The sequence below is a fragment of the Haplochromis burtoni genome, unplaced genomic scaffold, assembly GCF_018398535.1.
Source record: "Haplochromis burtoni strain Fernald_Lab_line unplaced genomic scaffold, NCSU_Asbu1 Contig_121, whole genome shotgun sequence".
NCBI classification, from domain to species: Eukaryota; Metazoa; Chordata; class Actinopteri; order Cichliformes; family Cichlidae; genus Haplochromis; species Haplochromis burtoni.
In genome coordinates this window covers 279003-304680 of record NW_024582482.1, presented here as the reverse complement: position 1 = coordinate 304680, position 25678 = coordinate 279003, and the positions used below count along the sequence as shown (strand labels likewise).

The 25678-nt window shown below is 44.3% G+C and overlaps 2 protein-coding genes across 2 annotated transcripts; one reads left to right on the top strand and one right to left on the bottom strand.

The window, feature by feature from the left end:
- Positions 1–1463: 1463 nt before the first annotated feature.
- cebpg (CCAAT enhancer binding protein gamma) lies at positions 1464–6268 on the bottom strand. Its single transcript, XM_005929195.2, has 2 exons — positions 6094–6268; positions 1464–4540 (listed from the first exon to the last, which is right to left on the bottom strand). Exon 2 carries the CDS (start codon positions 4432–4434, stop codon positions 3943–3945), a length of 492 nt encoding a protein of 163 aa, XP_005929257.1. The 5' UTR covers positions 4435–4540; positions 6094–6268; the 3' UTR covers positions 1464–3942.
- Positions 6269–10277: 4009 nt separating this feature from the next.
- Positions 10278–15170, top strand: cebpa (CCAAT enhancer binding protein alpha). Its single transcript, XM_005929194.2, has one exon. The coding sequence runs from the start codon at positions 10510–10512 to the stop codon at positions 11383–11385; it is 876 nt and encodes a 291-aa protein (XP_005929256.1). The 5' UTR covers positions 10278–10509; the 3' UTR covers positions 11386–15170.
- Positions 15171–25678: the final 10508 nt, after the last annotated feature.

The following is a 25678-nucleotide window of genomic DNA, read 5'->3' as shown; positions in this document are numbered from 1 at the left end:
AAGCATTGGTGTTAGAGAAGCTTTAACAGGGATAACTGTATGTCGTTCGCTCATTATTAATGCAGTAGCTGCTGTTGTGACCTTTAACAGCATGCTGCATTTTTTTTTATGTCAGATTGAACTTTTAGAAGCAACTAAAGCTGCTGAGCTGTGGAGCTCCTGCTGCAGTTTGACTTGTCTTCCACCACCAGGCTGCCCTCTGTTTGCTCAGAGTTTCAGCTCCGCTCAGTCTGCAGGGAGGCTGCAGAGAGCGGTAACCACGAGTAACCAGTGATCAGGCGTGATAAAACAGGTGACTTCAGCAGCCAATGAGGAAGCAGGAATTTTTCTCGCAGGCCTTTTCACAGTTTGACCTTTGGCTCTGTACTGATGTCATCCCATCATGTCGTCTCTGCAGTGGTTAGTGGCTTTGTGGAAGGATTTGGGAGCAAAATCTCAAAAGAATCAAAGAAACATCATAAATGTATTAACCTGCCACTCAGTGAAATCTCTCACTGAGAAGAATTCAGGTAGTTTAACTGCAGTCTGGCTATTTTCACTCATACTGATCTGTTACTGGTCACCAAAGACATGGTCGTTAGGTTAATGGGTGAATTGGCTGCTGCAGATGCAGCCAGATGTTATCCCTGTGATGGACTGCACGTGCATCCAGGCTGCATTGACGTCTCACCTGATAACAGCTGCTCTCGGTGGCTCCAGGCTGGATAAGCAGTGAAATCTTCACACTGGAACGTTTGGAGCGACACCTTTAACCTCCTAGGACCTGCGTCCACATATGTGGACATCACGTTTTGGGACGTCTAGACCAAAATACTTAATTTTTCTCTACAAGGCCCTGACATCCACTTACGAGGACATTATGCTGCCACTGCCACAAATTTGAAACAAATGTCCTCATATGTGGATCTCGTTTTTCTCAAAAAACAAAAATGAGGTGAAAAAAAAATCTGGTAATTCTTTGTTTTTACATTCATCAGGTCCCAATCAACACAAATAGCAAAGAAAAATTAAAAATGCATGCCATGAAACAGTTCGGGTCTTAGGAGGTTAAAGCACATTCATGCGCTCACGCAGTGTCTCTATTTATGAATCAGTGGTCGTTTAGGGAGGCAGGACATCCCTAAAGTCTACGTGAGCGATAACTGAACTTATTTTCATGTCAAACGTCGCCATCAGTCCTCAGCTGGAGACAGAGTGAGAGATTCTAACGTCAACAATAATCATTAATTCTTCTTCATGACTTCCTAATGAGTGTTTTATTTACAGCATTAATGGAACAGAGTCAGTGGCTTCGTGACTGAGCTGCAGCTTCTGTAATGGTACGTTCCCACTGCCTGAATTACAGGTTCCATTAGAATAAAAAAGCTAAGGTTTACTGAGACTGATGTAGAAGGAGATGAATGAATGAAACCAGAGACAACAGCTCTGGACCAAAACAAACAAACAAAAAAATTAGGACACAGTTTCATCTTTTATACTCAATTTTAATTTATAATGCAGGTGAGCCGGTTCTGATATAAAAAAGCTGAGTGACAGAGAAATGCTGCCCAGCAACATTCAGAGCAAAGCAAAACAGCACAACCATCACGTCTGCTTCCTGATCCGCTCAGTTAAGACCAGAAGATCTGATTTTATGAGTGCACTAAACTTTCACCCCCACCATTCATGCAAACACTTCCCTAACAAACATGCTTCTGTTGGAATAAAAGTGTAGAAAGATGGAAAATACAAACAAAAAAAAGAGACAAAGGTGAAGGCTGTGCTCAACGAGACTCCCGTCCCCACAGCGCCAATCAAAATATGTTACACCAATAAAGAGAACTGGAACTTTCAGCTCCAACCGCAACTAGCTGAAGTGATTCAGGTCAAACATGATTTGATTTCATTTCCACTGCTCAAGTCTGATAAAACGCGGGAAAATACACATGCATGATGGAAAAACTGCAAAATATCGACAATTTGCAGAAACTAAACTTCACACCACCTGGATAAAAAACACATTCTGAAGGTTTTTGTTTAAAACTCGCTGAACTTTCTGGACGAATCTGTGCAGAAAAATGTAAAAATCAAAGTCTACAGGACACGTTAGGAGAACCTTGTGGGAACGTTGGCTTGAGCAGCTCAGAAGCAACAACATTCCTGCAGAGGCGAAGCTCCTGACAGACAAACCCTGTGGAAAAACACTCCACGCCCACACAAAGCTCATATAATTATAAAGTCTGACAGCAGTGCGCGGTGGCCCCGCCCCTCTCTGCGGCGTGCCTGCGGGGCACGGGCCTGTCCCGATCTGCTCACACCTCATTAGCTGGCGGCTAATCAGCTGGTCCGGGTTAAAAGTGGGTTTAATTAAATCTGCGGCTGGCCTGAAGAGTCTGAGGTGTCTGGGTCCGCCCAGCGGCAAACACACAAACACACCTGTCTGGACAGGCCACTCCGACAGGTGGCGGGAGGGGGTTCGTCTTGCGCACACCTCCACCTTTACATAGTTTCAACACAACAACATGGTCTTGCTGTCATATCAGCAGCAGGATCGATGCCCCGCCTTCCTGTCAACGCCCCGATTGAAGCCTCAAATCTTCAGCGTGAAACAAAAAGAAAACACGCTGATAATTTCCAAAAATAAACACATACGATTTTTACACTCTGACACTGCTGGAGGCCCCGTGATTGTCAATACTGCCAAATAAACAAGTGGTTTTATTTTTACCTAAACATGTCCTATTAACAGGTTTAAGTCCATCTGTTCACAGTCTAAACTTGTGATTTTCTGAAGTGGCGTGAAATGAGTTTAGAGGTTTATTTTCTCATTTAACACCAATCAGCTGTGACGTGTATTAAAAATGTGCACAAAGCCATTGATTGCATTTCCAGTGAAATTAGCACTTTGTTCTGTTTTGTCGGGGCCGAGCGCTGCAGGCTTCAGCCGTTTAAGGCTTGGGCAGCCACTGATATGGCAGGAGACCAACGTTTAACATGCACCGCCTCCGCAGGAAAGACTCAGACCTCAAAATTAAAAGTGTGCAACACAAACATGTTAATAAAACCACCCAGTAAAGGATAAGTGTGTGTGTGTGTGTGTGTGTGTGTGTGTGTGTGTGTGTGTGTGTGTGTGTGTGTGTGTGTGTGTGTCCCTAACCCTCCCTCTGTTTTCACTCAGTAGAGTCAGATATAAACTTTTTTTTCTATTTCTGATCTTAAACAACACGAGTCATGAAAAAACAAAAAACCCCACACACATACAAACAGAACTGTGCTTAAAACATCAACATGTAGTGAATGTACTTAACAATAAAAACACTTTTTTTGTTTTACAAACTCTTTGTAGAAGAACAGAAGAAAATACACATCCTGAAAAAGGGAATTTTAGCATTTACAAGTCCATCCTGCGGCTGCGGAGCGCTCAGCGATGGCCACGGACGTCTTCATCAGACTGAACCGGGGGTTTTCCGCCACCAGGAAGAGGAAATGCAGGAAATGTGTGGTGATTTTTTTGTGTTTGTTCCAGAGAATCCTAACAGACGACGACTCAGTTTATACGAGTTCAAATCGCATCATGTTCCCCCAAATCAATGAGTCAATCAGAGGAGCGATGACACAGCTGGAGGCTTTCAGCCAAACATCACAGCTTTCAATTTTAAAAGTCACACTTCAGTGGATTTTTTAAAAATTTTAAAAGATATTTCCAGAAAATATGTTTAAGCTTTTTCTTCTAAAACGATTCCAGATGTGTTAAAACTCTGAGCTGTTCTGGGTAGAGAGTGGGAACACTGGCGGTTATTTTGGCGAACTGGATGATGATGGTGGTGAATTATTAAAAGGTTAAATAATAACTGATAATCACAAAAAAAAAAAAAAGCCATGAAGAAGAAGTGGGGCCTCATTCCCAAAGGGAGAAGCTTCCATAAAAGCTGCAGATATTCAACATCCTGGTGGTTACCCTCCTCACTGCCCGTTGGTGGAGGTACTGTTGGGGGCGGGACTGGAACCCTCTGCGCCTGCGGGCGGCTGGACGTTGTCGGCCAGGTTGTGAGCGTGCTCCAGGAAGAGGTCTTTGAGCACGCTCAGCTCTTTGCTCAGCAGTTTGATCTTTGCCTCGAGCCGCTCGTTCTCCTCCTTCAGCTCGTTGACACGCTGCTGCGTGTCCATCGCCTTCTGCTTGCTGCGCATGCGGCTCTTCTTCACTGCCAGGTTGTTGCGTTCGCGCCGCTGGCGGTACTCCTCGCTCTCCTTGTCTGCAGGGGGTTTCTTCATCTTGCTGGGTGCGAGGACTTTGCCACCTCCGGTTGAAGGGTTTGCTGGGACGAGTTGCGGGACCTGCTGCAGTCCGGCTACGGCTGCCGGCAGGGACGAAGAAGCGGCGTGGGCCTGGCTCTGGATGACGCTCACGCCGTTGTGGTCAGTTGCAGTTAGTTTCGGCTGCGACGGCCGGCTCATTTGGATGTGCTGCCAACGGGTGCTGATCTTTGACCAGAGTCTCCTCAGGTGTAGAGCTGAATAGAAGACTGGAAGGAAAGAAGAAGGTCCTGCAGATGGACAGAGCCTGGAGGGCAAGACAGACCAGATTAATTGAGCAGATCACACAGAATCAAAGCAAACACTAAGCTGTAGACTAGCCACGGACAACACCACACATGTAAGAAGACAAAGAAATCAGAGACAGCTGTGTGCAGATGTTTCTGTCCACGCGTTTGGAGTGGAGGCCCCACCTGAACCACAGTACGTCCCTTTCACTGACTTTATTTGGTATTTTAATAAGTAAAGTACTGGTCAATTTTTATCATCTACATGAAAGAACAACACCATCTGATTCGTTAGGGTACCTAATCTCAGAGGTTCCGGTCTTTGCTGGCTTCCTGCGCGTTGACAGGAAGTGAAAAGCGTCCTGGTGGTCTTTGATATCATACAGCTGCATCTCGAGACTTGTGCGCATCATTTTGATCTGTTATTTATTTCTCCACTCTTCTTCCTCTATGCAGTGAACCTCCCTGTCGATCTCTCACTGTTCAAGCCCACTTTTTAACCAAATCAACTTTCTACCTGAGCCTAACACATCACCCACCTGCAAGCATGTCTGTGCTGGTTGAATATCCTATATCAATTCACTATCCAGACGCCTATGCAAATGGGCACAAAAGCGGTACTATGGATTCTGCTTTGGCGTCTTTCGGTGGATGCAGGCTCTGGTCCTGCTAAATATGAGCTGCACAGTGCAAACACTGAACATTTGTCAGACTTGACAGCTTTTTGATTTCACTCTGCAGCTCTGCGCCAGAAATGTTCAGGAATTTTTTTTTAATTTCTGCAACAAAAGGACTGACAAGCCATTTTAATGTGTTTCTATCATTTCTGGAAGGTGGAGGTCAATCAGCCAAAGTTCCAGCTCTGAACATCATTTCCTCACTTTCCCTTTCGCTGAAACGTTATACTCGGATTATGCAGAGTTTGGTCCAGTTAGGAGGCTTCATCATCACCATCCTCCTCCTCCATCACTGCGATACGATAATTGTTCGGATTGTTATTCCGCACGGCCAATTAATAGCGCCGCTCTGATTGGCTGGTGCGTTGCTATGCAGCCAGTCAGCTGTGCGCAGCGGAAAGCGCTCCGGGTGAAACAGCGGAGAGGTTGCCTGTTGTTGCATCATCACGAGCGGCTCTCTTTGTGTGAAGACAGGGGAACTCCAGAGTCATGCGGGGCTATACACAAAACCACCGCTTTCTGGTGACTTTACCGACGTGTGACAAATATGAAATCACACGAAACAGACCGAAACAGGCGGACTGATCCGAAACACGTCGCTTTAAAGTACCTAAACTTTAATTTTCGAACACTTTGACAACTTTCTGTTCACTCGAAGCGACCAACAGGCGACTCGCCGCCTCGCTACTGACTGTCGAGCTTTCCCGCTCTGAGACAGGCGTCGATTTAAGCCGATCTGACCCGAAACACAACAGCTTTCTTTTAACGTACGCGAACACTGCCTGTTTAGCCGGGCGCATAGCCAGCTAGCGAGTTAGCTCCTGTCGCTAACAGCCATCAGCTCACTGCCAGCTTCGCTGTTTCGGACCTACAGAGAAATAAAACTACGATTTTACCTTCACTGGGAGGCGGCGGGCTCAACCGTCCGTCAAAAGATGAAAAAGTTCCCCTAGAAAACCGAAGTTTAATCCCGTCCGTATGAGCTCGGACTGTTTTTGTTTGTAACATGGAGAGCGACCGATTGCGAAATCTCTTTTACCATGTACGGCAATGTCCAGGATCAGCTAATCACAGGCGAGTAGGTGGCAGCGAGTTGGGGTGCTTGGCCAATCACCGATGAGTGTGCGGCGGAGTGATGCAATGCTCTTTGTGATTGATTCGTGTTTGGACCAATGAGACGCTGCTATCTTCTCTCAGCGTTGTTTATGTAACCGAGGCTGGTCAGATGAGTTGAAACACGTATGACTTCATCTCTGAATGACGAGACTCTCTCTCAAAACGGCAGTACCTTCAGTATCGACGCTCCCGCTTCCTTCAGTCACTATAATAACTACTGACATCCGCGTGTACGAAGAAACCACTTCAAACACCTGGTGAACATTCACAGGTGAGACAAGCACTTAATGAAACCGCGGTCCTACCAGGAACACACAAAAAACAATGTAATTACTGTTTTATTAATAATAATCATGACCAGAGAATATAAATGAAGGGATGTATAGACAAAGACCCTGAGCTGTCAGAGGTCACCTGGATCTGACCTGGATCCAAACAAACAAAAACGAAAGATCAACTTCAAAAGGTAAAAAAAAGACACAAAAGAAACAAAATATTTAAAAAGTGGGTGATAAAAGTGATGAAAAGAAGTTACAAACAGACAAAAATGTATCCTGACAGCACTTTAATCTCAGGCTGCGAGCTTACATGTGGTTTCTAGAGTTTCCAAAAGTGGAATGGGAGGCAGAGCCTACAGCTTCAGGCCTCTTCTGTGGAACATGTGCTCAAGTTTGGATTCAGGAGACAGACTTTTAAGATGAGACTTCACACTTTCCTTTTTTAAAGTTTATAGTCAGATCAGCTGACCCTGACCATCCCTTATCCTGCTATAGGCTCAGGCTGCCCAGGGATTTCACATGATAACATGACTGTGTAGTTATAGGTTTGTGCACAGATTTCCCCCCCTATTATTTTACCTTTCTGCTCCACTATGATGGAGTTTAAATCAATCAAGATGAGACTGCAGTGCAACTTTCAGCTTTCATTCAAAGGGTTTAACAAAACTTTTGAATCGACTGTCTCGACGTTACAGCCATTTTAATACATAGCCTCCCATTTTCAGAGGCTCCTAAGTGTAAATATAAGGATTGATTTTAATAACTGGACATAAATCCTTTGCACCCAGTGGCTACCTAAAGTCTAGAAACCACGCCACAGTTCATCCGGCTGCTTGTACTGGCAGCAACATCATGAATAAACACCCATGACCCGGTTCGACTGCAGCCTTACATGCCCAGGCCATCATTCTTAAACAACCATCATCTGTCCCAAGATCTTTTTCAGACTCTTTTAGATGTTTACTGACAGTCTGACCTGTTGTAAACTCTCTATATTTCCATTCACAAATGCATCATTTCATTATGGTCAGAAAAACTATATTCATCCCCAAGGGGCAATTAAGAAGGTATTTTCTTAATAATGGAAATAATTCTGCCATCATGCGCTGTAGGTGTTTTCTATGCTCTTTCAGGTCTGTTGGTGTTGCTGAGCTGGTCAGTGCATTCTTTTTTTAAACAGTGCACCAGATTTTTGATTTGGCCAATACCAAAGTCTTTGCTGTTTATTTGGGCTTTTCAGCCGAACGATGGCCTCCCTCACTTGAACTGAGATGCCACATTGAGACGTCCAGCTATCAAATGCAATTTCAACTCTTGGACTTAACAACAGATTTCATATCTGACTATTTCACACGACATAAGATGACAACAGGTCTCATATGACCATGAAGCAGCTTGTCAGTCAATTGTCCTGTGAAAGTTAGTACTGTGCATAAAATGGCTGTAATTCCAGTACAGTTAGTTCAGTGCTTTTGTTAAATCCCCCCAAATTAAAGCTGAAAGTCTGCGCTTCATTCAAATCTTGATTTTTTTAAATTCACTGTTGTGGTGTACAGAGGCAAACAACAACCCCTCTAAACAGTCACAGTCCAACATCTTTTGGACTTAACTGCATAAATGAAATTGAGCTGGACTGAAAGCAGCCACAAAGAGACACAAAACATGAGGTTTGGTAATAGTGATGCCTGGTCACGTGACCAAACATTACATTGCTCTACTAGGCGCTGCATCCAAACTATGCTGATGTCTGCAAATGTGCTGTGAATGTTGGCCAGCTGTCCATGTGGAATTCGAAGCTGTCACTCATGACTCCAGTGCAGTGTTTGCTTTTTTTTGGTAAACTGCTTTCTCAGGTCTGATTGGTTAATGTCAACTTAAATTCAAATCACATTGCTTCTGGAAACAATGTTGTTGTTGTTTTTTTTTTTACTGTCCAACCACACTGTTGCTGCAGAAAATGTGTACAGGACCACTAATGCTGCAACACTGACTCAACACTTTAAGTCCGAGATAACACTGGTGACAATGGTGTGATGTCATCGAGGTCAGGGCTCTCGGCTCAACAGAGATTCACCGGTGCTGTTAAAATGAAAGTAAAGTCACTGAAAACAAATGAAGGCTGAATGCAGTATTAGGAATGTGATCGAAGTGTGATCGAAGAGGTCAAAGGTCCACGCGCCGGCCTGATCTGAAGTACCCTCGCATCGTGCTGACAGCTGAACTGCAGTGAAGCAAACAAAAGCTCTTCAAATATTTGTCTGAGTGATTTTGTGTATTCTAGTTTGTGTTTAACATGCTGACTTTAAAGTTTAGGAACATCACACTTAATCTTTCCAGTTTTAAACTTTTTTAATTATTATGTTGTTTCCTTAAAAACACGTGTTCCTCCAGATCACTTCAATGATCCCTGGTGCTTCCTCCTGAAAGCCACTGGCCTGAAGAGCTTCCCAGTGCAACAGAAAATGCTGTTCACATTTTCCCAGCTGAGTCCGTCAACACTAGTTTTAAAAGTCAGGCCCCGAGGACCACTAATGCTTCCTCAAGGTTCTTAAAAATTCCTCAAATGGGGCAGAAAAAGGACAGAAAGTGGCGCTGGGTCTGTCAGAAAGAAGCAGATTATTGTTTTCAAATGGAGGTCAAGCAAAAACCTGTAAAAATATATATGGAATAAAAATACAAAATAAACAAGCAGCTTGAAATCGCTCCCAACACGAAGATCTCTCCGTTTGCTGCTCATAGAGGGCGCTGCAGTCCAGCTCTTCAGTCCGCCGTCCTTGCCCCCACTGCTCCGCGCTGCTCCGCGCTCCGCGCTGCTCACCCGTCCTCATCCAAGAATATTCCCCAAGTCACATCTAACATTGTAAGCAAGTCATAATAAATTTGCCTCAGTGTTGGATCTTCCTGACTTAGAATTTGGAAATAAAAATACATTACAATAAGGGAAAAAGATTCTTTCTTGACGGCATATATTCATATTATAAGTAATGACAGGTTTTTGCATCAGTGCGCATTCTATTTAACATCAGACGTGTTCTAAGTCCAGAAGATGTTCTCGACTTTTATAACTTGCACATAAAGTCTGTGCGTCCTGCTCTTATAGGTGCCGCTCCCTCCTTTCACAGAGATAAAGTCTGCCAGTGCAGACTGCCCGGGGATTAAAGAAAAGCGCCCAACAGAATGCAGTTCTTTTAAAACAGGTTTTCGTGCTGCTCGCGTTAAGCGCTGAACACCAGCGCGCTCGGTGTAGAAGAGCTTCTGAAATCCAGAGCAGTCATTGACTTTTGTAAATATTTGTTTTTGTAAACATATGTTTTGTACACACACACACACAAAACACACACACACACACACACACAACATTATTATATAGTATATATATATGTATATATAATATATTTATATATATATATAATATATATATATATATATATATAATGCGACTTTGGCGGACCGACTCTAACAGCTCCGGGTGATTTCAGTGCGTCTTCGGCAGCCTGAGCTTTGGCGCTGATGTGTGAGCAGAGCGCGCAGAGAGGAGCGCAGGACGCGGTGTGTGATAAAAGTTTGAGTCGAGTTAGACTCTGAAGCGTTCCCGTGCAGATAGCTGGCAAGACTGAGGGCTGTGTGTGCGCGCGCGCGGGCACGTGTGCCCGCCCACTCCCTCTCTGTATATAACAGCAGTTTGACAGCTCGGAGTTTACTGAGCAGGGGGAATCAGCCCAGCAGAGTAAATCCTGAAGCTGCTTCATTCCGCTTCTTTCCGCGTACAAACGGAGCCACTGCAACGGTCACAGTCTCTCCGAGCTTTGGGTCAGCGCATGCTTGCAGCTGTGTAACCCCCTCTCACCGTATTACCCGACTTTGTGCAACCTGGATTCCCGGAGCTGATCGCCATGCTTGCCCGGGTTTAGATTCTCAATGGAGCTCTCTAACCTATACGAGGTCGCACCTCGGCCCCTGATGAACAACCTGAACCAGCAGCCCTCCTCCGGCTACAGAGACCCGGCAGATCTTGGCGGTGAGATCGGAGACAACGAGACCTCCATCGACCTGAGCGCCTACATCGACCCATCAGCGTTCAACGACGACTTCCTGGCTGACCTGTTCCACCACAGCTCCCGACAGGACAAGCTCAAAATGATGAACGGGGAGTACGACCCGGTGACTTGCGGCCCGGGGCCCCAGCAGCTCTACATGTCCAACTACATGGAGTCTAAGATGGAGCCGCTTTACGATCACAACCCTCCACGCCTCCGACCGGTGGCTATCAAGCAGGAGCCCCGGGACGACGAGGACATGAACCCGGGCATGCCCCCCACCTACCACCACCCGCACCCGCACCCCCAGCAGTACTCCCAGCAGCAGCAGATGCCGCACCTCCAGTACCAGATTGCGCACTGCGCACAGACCACCATGCACCTCCAGCCAGGGCACCCTACACCTCCGCCGACCCCAGTGCCCAGCCCGCACCAGCACCAACACTCGCACCCGCACTCGCAGCAGGGCGGCATGAAGCTCCTAGAGCAGCAGAGGGGAGGCGGCAAATCCAAGAAGCACGTTGACAAGAACAGCCCGGAATACCGGCTGAGGCGCGAGCGCAACAACGTGGCCGTGCGCAAGAGCAGGGACAAGGCCAAGATGCGCAACATGGAGACGCAGCACAAGGTGGTGGAGCTGACCGCCGACAACGAGAGACTGAGGCGCAGGGTGGAGCACCTGACCCGCGAGCTGGACACGTTACGGGGCATCTTCAGACAGCTGCCGGACGGTTCCTTCAAACCCATGGGAAGCTGAGAGCCTCCCGAGCCGGACCGGGAGCAGACTGGACATGGACTGGTACACTGCTGGATTTATACACACAGCTGGTTCCGTTCGTCCGGACGGACTGAAAGCGGTGAGGAGACTGAGGCAGCTGAGCTGTTCACTGCTAAAACACCCGACTGAACGGAGTCCTCGCGATCACACTTTCTCCTCAGACTAGAAAAAATAGCTCCAAAGTTTCTGTGTGAAAACGAAAACCAAAGTGCAGACAGGCTGTACGCAGAAAACAAACTTGAAGCCACTTTGGTTTTTCTTGTTTCAGGAATTTTCCGGAAGATGCTTCAAAAAACAGGACTGATAAACTTTTACTGGAAACAGGTGAATTAATCTCACCATCATCTCACTGACTGAGCTCTTCGGAGAAAGACTTGCGCTCACCTTCAGGAGAAAGAGTGACTCGTTCAGTCGGTATATTTTGTTTTTGTTTTGTTGTTGGTTTCTTTTTTTGCAGTGTTCATGTGCCTTTTAAAACTTTTTGTGCAAAAGCCGATAAGCTCGTCCCCCCTGCAGATCCACACAACAGAGGACTGGCTGTTTTTGTGCCTTACCCCCGTACAGACTGAGAGACTCGACCCCACATATCAGTGCAGCTAAGGTAGGGCACGGCGGTGACGAGCCCGGACCAGCCTGTTGTGCACGTAGTTCCTGAATTATTTTGGTTTGTTTTATACAAAGTTACCGTCTCTACCAACTGATGAACTTGTCTTAGAGCTATGAAACTCAACCTGTATGTATGTTTATTTCCATGATATAACTGCATGGATTTGTGCTCATTTTCTCCTGTTTGTTCTTTGAGGAGGCGTGCGGGGTGTTGGCAGGTTTGTGTGTTCTAATAATCTGATCACGTGATGCAACCCCCCCCCCCCAGATAAAACAAATCTGAAATTGTTTCTTTTTAAAAAGTAAAGTATTTAAGTTTTTTGTTCACTGACACACTGTCAACCACAATACTGAAAGCTTGTACCTCCACTCTTAAGAAGTGTATTAATTAAGACTAAATGAATACCTAAAAAAGGCCCAAATACATTTTTTCTTAGCTTCCTAATACTCAAGAAGGTGTGGAGATACAAGTTTCCCCCCCTGTTGATTTAAGCCAAAGTAAAATACAAACTAGGAAAAAAAAGAAAGAAGAAAAAAGACTGGAATTGAAACTGTGGTACCTGCTGTCTAGGGGGAAACCACGTATCTGCAGGAGAAGCCTGATGGCAGCTGGTTCAATGGGATTCTGCAGAAACGTGGTTCCTCTGAAGACACTGAAGCAGCTCTCTGTATGCACTATTTGTCGAAGCACAGCTTTGTTGTCTCACACATGATGGGTACTGATCTGAGCAGAAAAAAAACACGCCTGGCTCTGTGCACATACCTGTTTTTATGTGTTTGTTCATTCTGAGAAAGATAAAAAATAAATAAATGTGAACAGGGTTTCTATGCAACATGGTAGTTATCTTCTTCCTCTTCCCCGCTGTTGAATCATAGCTCATGCAGCAGTGCCTTCTGCTCCTCTGAGTTGACCTTTGACCTTTAGCTGGTCTTTTGAGAAAGATTTTAAGACATTTGTGTCAGTGAGGAAGAAGGAAGCACTTTTTTTTTTTTTTTTACAAACTCTGATGTTAAACCAACATTTGTTTCAAATTTTACGTCTCAATTGTAAAATAAGCATATATATAAATATATATGAATAAATATATATATAAAATACCAAAAAATCTGAAATATTATAATAAAAGAAGCTCGTTTTATCAGATTCTGTTTGTGCGTTTGGATTTATTTCTCCATTTACTTCTCTTGTTCCTGCATCAAGTTCATTGTATCTCTTCAGTTTCTTGCAGTCCATAGGGGGCGCTCAGCCAGAAATGCTTCATATCAGGTTTCATTCTTCAGCATGAATAATGGTAAAGGTGCAGTCTGCAGCGCTGCGACTTCTACAGTGACGTCTGACTGTCATAAAAGTGAAGAAAATCATCAGAAAATCAGAATTTTTCTGACAGCTTTGGTTCCTGTTTTTTTCTCTGCATGTAGGTCTCGCATGCAAACACATGATTAGTAATTTATATGATGTACAGAAAGATAGACGGTCAGAAAAATCTCCACCTCGAGCCGCTGCAGCGGTAAAATGCACATCTCATATTCTCTGCACATATTTTAGTTGCATTCAGGAGAGACGGTCACAGCCCGGACTGTTAAATTACTGCATCAAAGACCTCATTGTGCAGAAAAACATTCTCTGGCATTACAGCAGCATTAATATGTATTTTGCATTTTAGTGGTGAACGTGTTGAAAGTTCTACTTTAATATCACCGACGAACAACAACACGCTCAGGAATTTATTCCTAGTTTAATGCACCGGATTAGACATGAAGAAAGGTCCCTGTTGTGGTACTGAGTCTGTGAGCCGGGCTGGCTGAGCGTCTGGACTCAGATTTTTTGAATGTTCGATGTGATTCTCAGATTCGTGGTTATTTTTACGTCATGTGTTAAGCGTGTTTCGGTTAGTCCTCAGATCCTTGTGGTTTTTGAGTTTTTTCTCTCTCTGTGTTTGGTCTTCTCCTGTGTTCAGTCAGCCCAGTTTTCATCTTGTTTATCTCTTGTCTCCATGTTTGGTGTTCCCTTTCCGTCTCCCAGTCAGTCATGTCCCCGTGTCTGCTTCACCTCGGTCCCTCTGCTGAGCCTTAGTCTTGGTCTCCGTGTTTATCTTACTTCCTGTTTTATTTTGACAGTCTCTTGTCCTGTATACAGTGTGTTAGTTACAGTTAGTTCTAGCTGTGTTCCCACCTGTTGCCCATCCTCTTGATATCCTGTGGGTATTTTGGTCCTCAGTGTCCCTCTGCTCGTTGCCGGGTCGGTCCCGTTTCCCTGTGCTCTGTAGTTTCCAGAGTTTTTGCATTTAGTTTGAGTTTCTAAGTACAGCAATAAAGATGCCTCCTTAAGTTAATTCACTTGTCTTGGCGTCCTGCGTTTGGTCCTGCCTTGCCTGCCACACAGTCAGTGTAATTTATGTACGTAAGCAGTACAGCATAACAAAATTCATGATGCACGATAAGGAATATGAACAAATCCTCTCTGATTATCTGAAGGAAGTAAATAGCATTCAGCAGCACAGCTCCAATTAGATGTGCGCTCATGTTCATCTGTTTGAGTCAGAAATGAATTATTTGTCCTGCTGGATGGCCGAGCAGGCGCGACTGTCCTTCAATGTCAGATTGCATGTGACACATGCAAGAAGATTTGATGTCTCTCTCCAACAACAGACAGTTACAGTGCACACATGCCGAATATTTTTTTTTTAAATGACTCAAACTAGTGGCAGTTTGGCAGAAAACGAACACAAACTACAGAAAAGTTTCCTTAATGTTTCGATCGGTTAAAGGAAGTGGTTGAACGTGGAGGTGACCTTTTTTCACTACTTTCTTTGTCGTCTTCCCAGCAGAGACCACGACGTTTCCTCGTCACCACCTGCAGACGATATAAATAAATTTGTGATTTTAGCCCCTTTATTTTGTTGGCCTACCTTCTGTGCACCACGTCTAGGTTTTGGCAGCGAGTGCTGAACCCTGTGCTACTGCTGCTGCTCTTGGTTGGCTGTGCCGCTGCAGCTGTGGTGACCTGTGTGATAGATTAACCCCGGCATTAAACATCTGCATTCAGATTGTATAATACAGAGGTTTGAGGAAAAGGAAGAAAGAGAGGAAAAAAATCACAGTGGTAATTTTGCGCCTGACTGTTTGTGTAATTTGTAGCCTGTCAGAACTACACATCTCAAAAAAAACAACAAGAAAAGCTGGGAAAGAGGCGGTTCTCAGCTTCAGGCTTTTTAAAACCGATCCAAGGTTCCAGGTTCATTTTGTTTTCAAAGTTAATGTAGCTGAAGAAAAGTTCTCAACACACAAAGGTACACACAATCTTAATCAAAATCCTAATTGTGGGTTGGAAGTGCATGAAAAGGTTTTAATTTGTAAAATAACCCAAACTTCACAAGTGCAGTGAAACATAAAGTACAATATTTGCCTCTGAGATTTGGTGCAGCCCAAATGCAAAACAGGGAAAACTGAAACAGAAGCATACTAAATGTATACAGTACTAATGTATTAATGTATTTGGTTACCTGCTCGCTTTTAAACAATGCTTGCTTTTACACAACATATCTCAATTTTGATACTTTATTCTCATATTCGTGGGTGAGAGGGGCTGTTAGAGGTTAATGATCCACAAAGTTTCCTGTTTTTATCCTGAAAGGCACCTTTAGATCAAGATCTTGGTCTCAGACATCGGTTTGAGTCAGGCTCTCAGACGAGTGTCTGCTTGAACCTGCAGCAGCACGTCAGAGCCACCGTAGATTAAAGAACAAATCTGTAAATTTGTGACTGGCAAAGTGTTTGTTTGACGTTCTGCGCAACTCCGAATCAGGGAATAAAAGTCTGAATTATCTCAAGGGCTCAAAACCCAATCAGATGCATTAGAGCACGCAGTTTCATTTCAGGAGAAAAATGTCTCCAGACAGCAACAATCTGATGTGTGTGCAGACCTACTTCTACATCGTGGGTGATTTTTCTCAATTAAAGCTGCATGTGTGAAGTCTTGATAAGCCTAGGTAGAAAACTGAGATCTGAGCGTTTGAAGTTGATGAGTGTTAATGGCTGAGAACGAATTATAGTGAACAATCTGCAGTTAGCTGAGGTGAAAAAGACCAATCGACCTGCAGGGCTGTCCCAACAGCTGATCCAGAGCCAGAGAAAGAAAAAGAGAGATCACAGTTTCTTTTTTGGTAATTCTTTGGTCTCACCACGTGAAGCATGTTTGTATGAATGGTGCCGTATAAATAAAGCGGGGATGAATGTGCTAATATCATTTGGTGCAAACATTATGATCTTTAATTTTCTGCAAAATCAATAAGGCAAATGAAAGAGCCAGAACTCGAATCCAAAATTCCAGTCATCCTACAAGATGAGAAAACAACATCCATCAAGAGAAAAGAAAAGAAAAGAAAGATCAGATTTATGGTCATTTACTGCTGAAAAGAAGGAGAAAAGAAAACATGTGTTTGACATAAAAAGCTCCTTTTAGGAAACTGAGGGCCAAATATCAGAGCTGAGAGCTGATCTACATCAACGTCGCCTGTAAAGAGTTTTACAGGACGCAGATAAAAGTGCACCGCTGGTTCTTTCACGCAGAGATGTCAATCACAGTCCAGATAGCAGAGCAAAAAGGAACATTTACCATGTAGCGTCACTGCGTGGAAACACAAAGCAACACAGTATGAGTCAGAGCTTTGACCTTTACATGCATCCCAGGACTGCAACACACCCTGATTAATTAATTTATTATTTTCAGTGAGACTCTGACTTAAGTTCGCCTCAGAAAAATGAACAGCTGATGCACATGAGATGCACATTTTGCATCTCGTGCATGGTAAGAACGCCATTCTGCTGGTCCAGCGATATGAAAATATTGAAAAATTGATGCCAGAAAAGCAGAAAATGTTTAGCGAGGGAGCACGCATTCATAGAAGAGCAGACAGGGAACATACATGAAGACATAATTAAAAAACTACAAAAATCCACACGGACAGCATGGGGCAGGCAGGGAGTGGGGGATGGTTTGATTGCTGTGGAGGTGTTAGGATTGGTGCTGCCTGAGGGGGCTCAGTACTAAACCTGCTGAGAAACAGCCGACTGGCCCAGTCCAGGCTGGCCCCCTCCTGCTGTTGTCTAGAGTTGAGTCTGGTGATCAGTTTCATCCCCCTCCACACTTCTTTGCTTTAGTTTAGTATCCTTCTCAACTCGCCCTTGTCCCAATAACTGAAGGCGGTTCTGGTCCAGATGATGGTGTCTTCACCAACTCTGCGATATAGCCTGCAATGCTGCTAATGCCATCCCCATGTAGATCCCACAGCACGTGCCAAGCAGACCTGCAGAGCTTTGCTAATTTCCCGTTTCCACCTCCTCACAGAGTTGATGAAAACAGGGACTCTGTGAACTGCAGAGACACGCTGATGCTTGAGTTATGGTTCTGTGGTTGTGTCTGTTTGTGCATGTATTTGCCCATGGAGATCCTACAGAGAAGGGTTTCAGCCAACGCCAGCATGCTCCTGTGTAGTCCCCCACAATGCCAACCTCTCGTTGTTTGACATGGATGGAGCTGATGGAGCTGTGTGTTGGTCAAATGACAGGGGAGTCGTCCATGAATGGGAGAAATACAGCAAATACAGCATGCAATTGCACCACCATCAACAAACATTGCAGTCCCTCTACCTTTCTTAGCATCTGTCCAAAAAATAGAAGGCGTCAGGACAACAAATGCACAAGGTTCACCACGAGGAACAAACCAGTAATGCATCTCAAGTGCGAGAGACCAGATTAGACTTTGCCAAAAAAGCAAAACTCATAAAAATCCAAAGCTGCTCTGGAACAGCACTCTTCGGACAGATCAACCCCAAATTAGCAAATTAGCTTGTGCTAGAATAATGGGAATAATGTTTCAGTGTCTACACCCAAACTCAGTGACACAACAGTGTGTTCAGGTCACGGCATTATTTGAGGACAGCAGCTCTACAGTTGGAGATGAACGCTGGGCTAATGATGATGATGATGAGATAATTTTGGAGCCATTCTATATCAAAATACTGAAAAGCAGTTCTGGGTGGGTAAACTGAGAGCGCAGCAGCAAAGATGAGCATCCTGTGAGAAGTTGGGACCATAATAAAGTTCACGTGGGTCCCTCAGCTTCCTCTACCGCTCTGAATCTGCCACTCAGGATCTGCTAGGAACATCTCTAATTAAAATAAATCGACTGTGCAGTGAAATTTTGCAGATGTAAACGCTGGTATGAGCCGCTTTTAGATGACACGCACTTCTATTGAAGCAAACCGTAAAACCAGCTGTATACAATTGAAACTATTCAAAAATCAGGGCCAGAGTCCATTATGTATTTATGCGTGAGCTTTTGTGGCTGCCAGCGCTGTGGAAAGGACAGAAGAACCAACGGCATGAATAAACATTATAAATGACAGTTTAATCCTAGAAACTAGTTGTATTAGAAACAGGCGAAATGGACTCAACTGCAGGAGTGACTCGTGTTTGTATTCAGCCTGGGAATATTGAAAACCGCAAAATAACCTGAGATAGTAGAAAACGAGAGAAATAGAGAACATCGAGAAGAAGCCAAGCAGGTTGATTGAAACATGCAGCTGGCAGAGAATTCGATGACTTCCACATGTTCCTGACAGCCTCGCTGACTGACTGAAATATGACTGATTCAACATGAAATATGTGCCTGAAAACATGCACCGTGTGACTGCATCGTCCTGACATTATAACATAAACTACAGGAATGCTGACAGGGTGGATCCAGGCTGCAGAGGGAGGGGAGCGTGTCCCGAAGAAGGTTAAACTCTCATGACAGATGTAGGCGTAAACACCAAATATTGATTTTATTTTTTTATGATTCCTATTTTGTGTTTTCACATTTTCGGTCACACGGTCTTACTGAGGTCAATACATACATACATACATATGAAACTAATTAGCCAAACGCAGGTTTCTGGCGTTCTTGTTTCACAGCGAGCTGATTAAAGTTTTTAACCAGTGTTTTTATAACACTACATGTGGTGGGTGATGCCTCTCAGCAGGTTTCTGGAAGCTGTAAATGGTAAAAACAGTAAATGGACTGGTAGTTTTACTCTGAGCACTTAATTTGAGTTTTACTATAAGCCTCATTAGCCCAATCACACACACTTTCATGCAAACACATTTTTGCTGTACCTAATCGCCTTGTCCAACATTTTCCTGCACGCTCCAATGGATGCACCAGGGACACCTCTGGGTTGAGCATCTTGGGATGCTTTGTCATGCTGGAGAGTCAATCCTCCGACCATCTGATTGGTAGATGATGACAATCTCTACCTCCTGAGTCATCAGAAGTAACCAGAAGTAAATGGACATGGTGCTTGTTTGAACACTTTACAACAATCTTTGAACCAGCTGTGGCCCTGTGGGGTGAGATCAGTCAAGGGGCGCTTGGCTGTGAGCCCCGCCTACCTCAGGGAGTCCAGGAACGCGGCCACCCCGAAGAAATGTGTGGTTGGACGGAGGGAGGTACAATATCTGGGGTACCACCTGGGGGCGGGCAGGTGCGCCCACAGATGGACAAAACAGCAGCGATTGCATCCTGCCCACCCACCAAGACCAAAAAAGGAAGTGAGATGGTTCTTGGGACTGGGGGGCTACTACCGCCGGTTTGTGCCTGGGTTTGTGGACCTGACCAGCCCCTTGACTGATCTCACCCGAAAGGGTCCTCCAGATCTGGTCCAGTGGGTGGGGCTGTGTCAGGCGGCGTTTGTGCAGGTGAAGAAAGCTCTCTGTGGGAAGCCTCTGCTTCACACCCCTAAGTTTTCCACCCCTCCCCTGCAGCTGAGCCAGAGACCATGTGGTGTGATGGCACTCATGAGGAGAGAATCATATGCAGGACATGAGCAGCAGTAAACTTAAAAAAAAATTATAATGTTTGATTAACAATCAGCAAGGACTGATGACCTGACAAAAGGCAAGTACCGTGAATGGAAAGGTGAAACAAAAATAAAAGGACACTGGAAAACAGGAAAATCAGGCAAAAATTGCCATAAACATGGATCACCAAGACTACGTGATGAGAGACAAGAGGAAACAGGGAAGAATATAGCATAAAATAAACAAAAAATAAAATATAAGCAGGGAAAGCTAGCAGAAGGACAAGGACCAAATGCAAAGAGGCCAGGGGTACGGTCGAATAGTGAGTTTCAGCTGGGACGCTTGCTAACTGAGTGATGTGACCCGGAAGTATCTGTGTGGCAACCATAATAGCAACGGCTCAAACTCTCCAAACACTCAGGCAAGCTTAAAGAGCTTCCTTTATTACCTCTTTTTTAGCAGGCGATACACAGGAGAGCAGATCAGATAATGTCATCCCACAATCCAGTGATCATTCATGAAAAGGATCAACAGAACTGACAAATTTGAGCAGATAATAATTATAAGTGTGTTTTCTATTTCACATCTTTACCCACTGATACACAGAAGCTAACTCGATTTTTTAATCATGCCTTCATTCCTGTGGCATCATCACATTTAACCTACCTCCCCCAACGCATTTCAACAGACAGGCCTTCATCACAGTACCAGAGTTCATGAAAGTGCTGCATCTTTAATAGTGGTGCTCCACCAATGGTGAGCTCCCACCTACGGTTAGAGTGGAAAATTCCACCAGTGACGCTCCGCCAATAGGAGGACACAGATCCAGGAGCCTAAAAGGATATCAATACAAAGGCCAAAACATTCACCAAATCCAGTTCAAATTAAACAAGGTAACAGAACGGCACCGACCACAGACAACATGAATGCATCTCCAAAGGCAAATAAGGTTTATGAACCCGAGTCAAATTCTCATTTAAGTTAGGCCATTATAGATTTATTATTTATAAATCTGAAGTGTTTCCCTCTGGTTATGACTATGTCTGTCTCCTCTTTGCATGGAAAGAGAAATGTGGTCCGTTCTACAGGCTTGTAATGTAGATGGTTTACTATTATGGAAGTCCAGGTACCATCTATGTCACGGACCCGGCTCTGGGGACTCGGGGTCCGTGGGCAGTGGGGACTGTGACTATTATTGTTATTGTTATTATTATTATTTGGTGTGTTGTCTGCACTGCCCCTATGCACATCTGTATGTAGGCAGGTATGTGTGTGTGTTTTGCCTTTCTGCTGTGGCCAAGTTACAGGCACCTTCAGCCCTGGGGGCGTGGTCTAACTTGTGGGCTGGCCACACCCGAAGTCCTGGCCGCACACCTGCTCCTCATCTGGGCTCGTCGGGGGAGCTATTTAGATGAGCGATGGAGCTTCCACCGACGCGGGATTATTGCGTTTGACTACACGTCAGTCTTCAAACAAGTCAAGTGTGAGTGTATGCCTGCTGGGATAAGTGTTAACGGCTGCCTCTATTGTTTTCCCCTCAGGAGGAGTGTGGGACGAGAAGGAGCAGTGAGCACGGGGAGTGCAGGGACACTGGGGCAGAGAGCACTACACGGGGACTTATGGGAAGAAGACACTACACGGGAGTCTGGGAAACTGGGGGTTTATTGTTGTTTACTTCACCACCTTGTAAATAAACACTATTGCACTGAAGAGTCCGGCGTTTGGGTCCTATTTCCCCATCTCCCCACGGTCTGCCAGCCAGACCGTGACAATCTAGCCCTGTTATCTGTGCATATGGCATATATGTGTTCTACTAACCTGTCCAGCAAACATCTTTTTGTTCTACCAGTGTAAAACACTTTGCACTTTGCACAATGTGTTGGAGGCTCTATGTGACCCTTCCAAAGATCACATCAGATAGAAGCCGTTTGAATCCGTGTGTTCATCAGCCTGCTAAACCCACAGGTGAGCTGTAATAAAATCTGCTTCTGGTCAATCTGCTGCTTTGCATGAATAATGTAGATTATATATAATTTCTCTAAATCAATGCTATGATCTTTATTAACTGCTTAAAGTGTTAAAGGTTGCGCATAATTCAGCTTGTATTTGTAATGTCTGTTGCTGTACTGCAGCCTTTAGCACCGTCAGGTCTAAAGTGTGTGTGTTTTCCCTGAAACAGCATGGCTGTTCAGATAAATGAGAGGAGTCTGAAGGACAATCAATATGTTTTTGATAAAAGGGTGAACGCTCATGTCGATTTCTGGGGCTGTGCGTGGTCCAGGCAGGATTTATCCAGAGAAGAGCTGCGTTATTACAAACTATTCCATCATATGAACCTGAAATCAGCTGTAACAACCTGTGCGATGTGTAAAACACCATCAGATCCGGGCTCCTCCGTGTGTTAATGTGGTACTCAGTCTTATTAATGGCTCTTGTTTAATATCAGAGAGACTTAAAACAAAAGTTTCTGCTCTGCTTCATTAAAAGTATCACCGAGGAGCAGGATTAAGTAGGGCTTGGCTTTGAAACATTCAGTGCAAAGACCCTATTTCCTCTTGGGAATTCCAGCCTTTGTGATGAAGTGATATTTTTCACTGCATGTTCTTGTTTATGTGACCTGCATAAATCTGCAGTATAAGAACACACTGGAGTGAAGTAAAAATACACATTTTGTAGTTCATCTTCTGGGCATTGTAGTTTTAGGACGGCAGACACAATCTGGGCTCCTGTTGTTAAGGAGTGTCGTGTAAGTGCCGCTGTCTCAGCTGTTCTGATACTCCTGAGCAAACATCATCCACACAGATACAGCGGCCAGGGAAGCAGAAGAAAATCATATCAAGAAGGCCCTGAGTAAATGTGGTTATCTCCTCAATACAGCTCCAGGCGATCCAAGACAGAAGAAAGACAACTGCTGCCTAAGTGAAAACTGAAAACGCTACATCCAAAGGAACAGGATCAGCTTTTCTTACCTGATTGAGCATGCATGAGGACATCTTCACTGGGAGGAGATTAGAAATGAGTCGATCAGAGGGACAGCTGAGGATCAGCAGACCCTCAACGTTTGGGACAGTGGGTACAAAGGAGGTTGAAGATAGAACTGCCAGGAAAGGAGAAAAGAGGAAGACCACAGAGACGATTCAGGGATGTGATGAAGGAGGACATGCAGAAGGTTGGTGTGACAGAGGAGGATGCTGCAGAGGATTCACTGTGGTGATTTCTAAAGGCAGCAGCCAGGAGAAGAAAAGCAAGAATGTATGAACATGACAAATGTTTAAGTTTAAACAAAATCAGGTACACAAAATATTTTCTTTTGGCCCTCTTCGTTCTTTAACAGTTCCTCTTCTGTCTGCCTTCTCTTCTATTTCCTGTTTTCAGGTGTCACTGAAAGAAGGGAAGAAGGACAACTTTGTCAGGTGGTGTATTTTCGTCACTATTTGTTCTCATCAGTCTGCGTTTGGGGTCTAGCTGTGTGTTTAACTTTGCATCATTGGTAGCTTCGACAAGCCGCGGTTTTGGCTCGAGGCCTCTCAGAGTGTGTAAAGACACACCGGCCTTTTATTTGGTTTTTGGATGAGAGCGAGGCTCTGTGTCTGATGTTGGCTGCGGAGTCTTCCTGCGGATGGAAGACATTAGCCTGTTAGCGGCTGGAACTTCTCCTTCCCTTTCTTTTTGTCTTTTCTGCTTTATTTCCATTTCATGTCCAGAAATCCGGCTCTGGCCAGCTCTCGTTCTCCTTTCTGAGTCCAGCCTCGGCTGGCCTGACTTCACTGTTAATAATCCTCTCATACGGGCCAGTGAGCTGATTTTCATTTCAGGTTTACAGCTGACAAATCGCTGGCTGGTGCTGAGTGTTATGTTGAGGTTTGGAAGAATCTCCCAGGTCTTTTAGTTAAAGAATAACTTTACAGTGAGCCCTCTTTGTTGTTTATAAATTTCATTTCATTTTATCATTATCACTGTCAGTATCATTACAGCAGGTTTTCTCTTTTGCCAGAGAAACAATAAGTGTCTCCTGTAGAGAGGTGAGTTTAAAAAAAAAGGAGGAAAAAACAACAAGAATTACAATTTGATTAAAAAACGAAAACGTTTCTATTGAGTCAACTCAAACTGGGGTAATTTAGTCTGACACACCAGATGTTTGGCCACATCGAACATCTGGGAAGTCATAATTTGAAACTTTAGAAAAAGGAAGGCACTTTCAAAAAATACTTGGCAGGTGTTTGGATATCATCTGTCTAAAACCATCTACCAGCGGACTAACCTCAACAAAGTTGATCAGCGACGAGCAGCTGGTTTAGGCCTCAGCCACGGCGACCTGGAGGCTGATCGGCAACCTGCAATCCCGAACCGGTCGGCGAGCGGCTGCTGGAGGGTTCTGGTATCTGCACTGAAAAGCTCCTTGTGATTGCTTTAATCGCCAGCAGATCACTGTGTTTGCACGTAGTTTGCATGAAAGATGGTGATTTGTCTCAGAAACACTTGCCTTTCATTTTCTGAGCTGTAGAGAATTTGGAAAAAATGTGAGCCAAACTCCAAACGAAGAGCATTCACCTCCAAAGTAAAAGTTTTGCTTTACTGCTGAAACCAACACAATTTTAAAGGTGCAGCTTTTACCTACTTTTTCTTTACTTAGTCTTCTAAATTTAACTACCGCTTAGTGAGTAATGTTTGCAGAAAATCTTCCCTGCAAACTACAAACAAAACTACTGTTACGTTGTAAGCAGGTAACAAGTTTAAAAAAGTCTTTGTTTCATGCACTCTCCTCTCATATAGGCTGGACTCGAGTTCAGGTTCAAAGTTAGCTTCACTGCTTGTTTTCTGCACTTCCAACACGTCCACAAACACCGGGTGCTGCTCCTCAGCAAGGTTCCAGAGTTCAGAAGAAAGTGAGCTTTTAGAGTAGGACAGCCTTAAAGAGTCAGAAGCTAAACGATGTTTCAGGTACACGATAAGCTGCTAAAATTAAGCAAGTATAATAAAAGTAATGTTTTCTGACATGCATGGTATCATGGAAAGCTCTTATAGAATAAACATACCGACCTGTAAGCTGAATGGGCTTTTTTTTTAATGGCGTTTGATAATAATTTGTCATATATTGGACAAAGTGAAGTATACATTCAAACCTCACAGATTCTGACTTGGATTCATCAGTTTGATTTGGAATTAATTGTTTAGTAAAGACAAAGTTTGACTTTTAAAGCACATTTGGAATATATGAGGAGCTGCGTTCAAGCTCAGTGACTCAGTATATGAGAAAAGCTCTGTTACTTGAATAAATGTCCTCATTTTCTTTTGGCTGGGAGTCTGCAGGAAAACGTGGCTATTTTCAGATTCTCTATGTTTGCAGTCTCAAAGTGCTTTTGTTTCATTGACATTTTGTGTGGAGAGTGTGTCAGTGCCCCTATCTATCTATCTGCTCTATTTGGCTATCCACTTTTTTCTATTTGGCCTGTGTTAAAATTTAACTGGCCCTTTTCATTGACTCCAGAGTTGACTGAGCAGCTTGTTACTGAAGCTGAAAGGACAGGCAGTGCTTTGACTGTTTGTTCACTGAAAGAGAAGAGACCTGCATCCACTCACACAGACTCTTAAAGGAGCCCCAAAAGGACTTTCACTCAGTTTTAGGCACTGTGGAGCACCGACTATCTGTCTGGGAATACGCGACACGGTTTCTTCCTAACGTGTGTCTTTGAAAAAGCACAGCTGGTTTTATAAGAGTTGGTGGTGTTGAGCAGGTGTTTCCACAATCATCAAATAGTCTTCTCTGTGGATGACCAACCATCTGCAGGTCAAAGAAAATGCTTGATGCACACACAGAATCGGC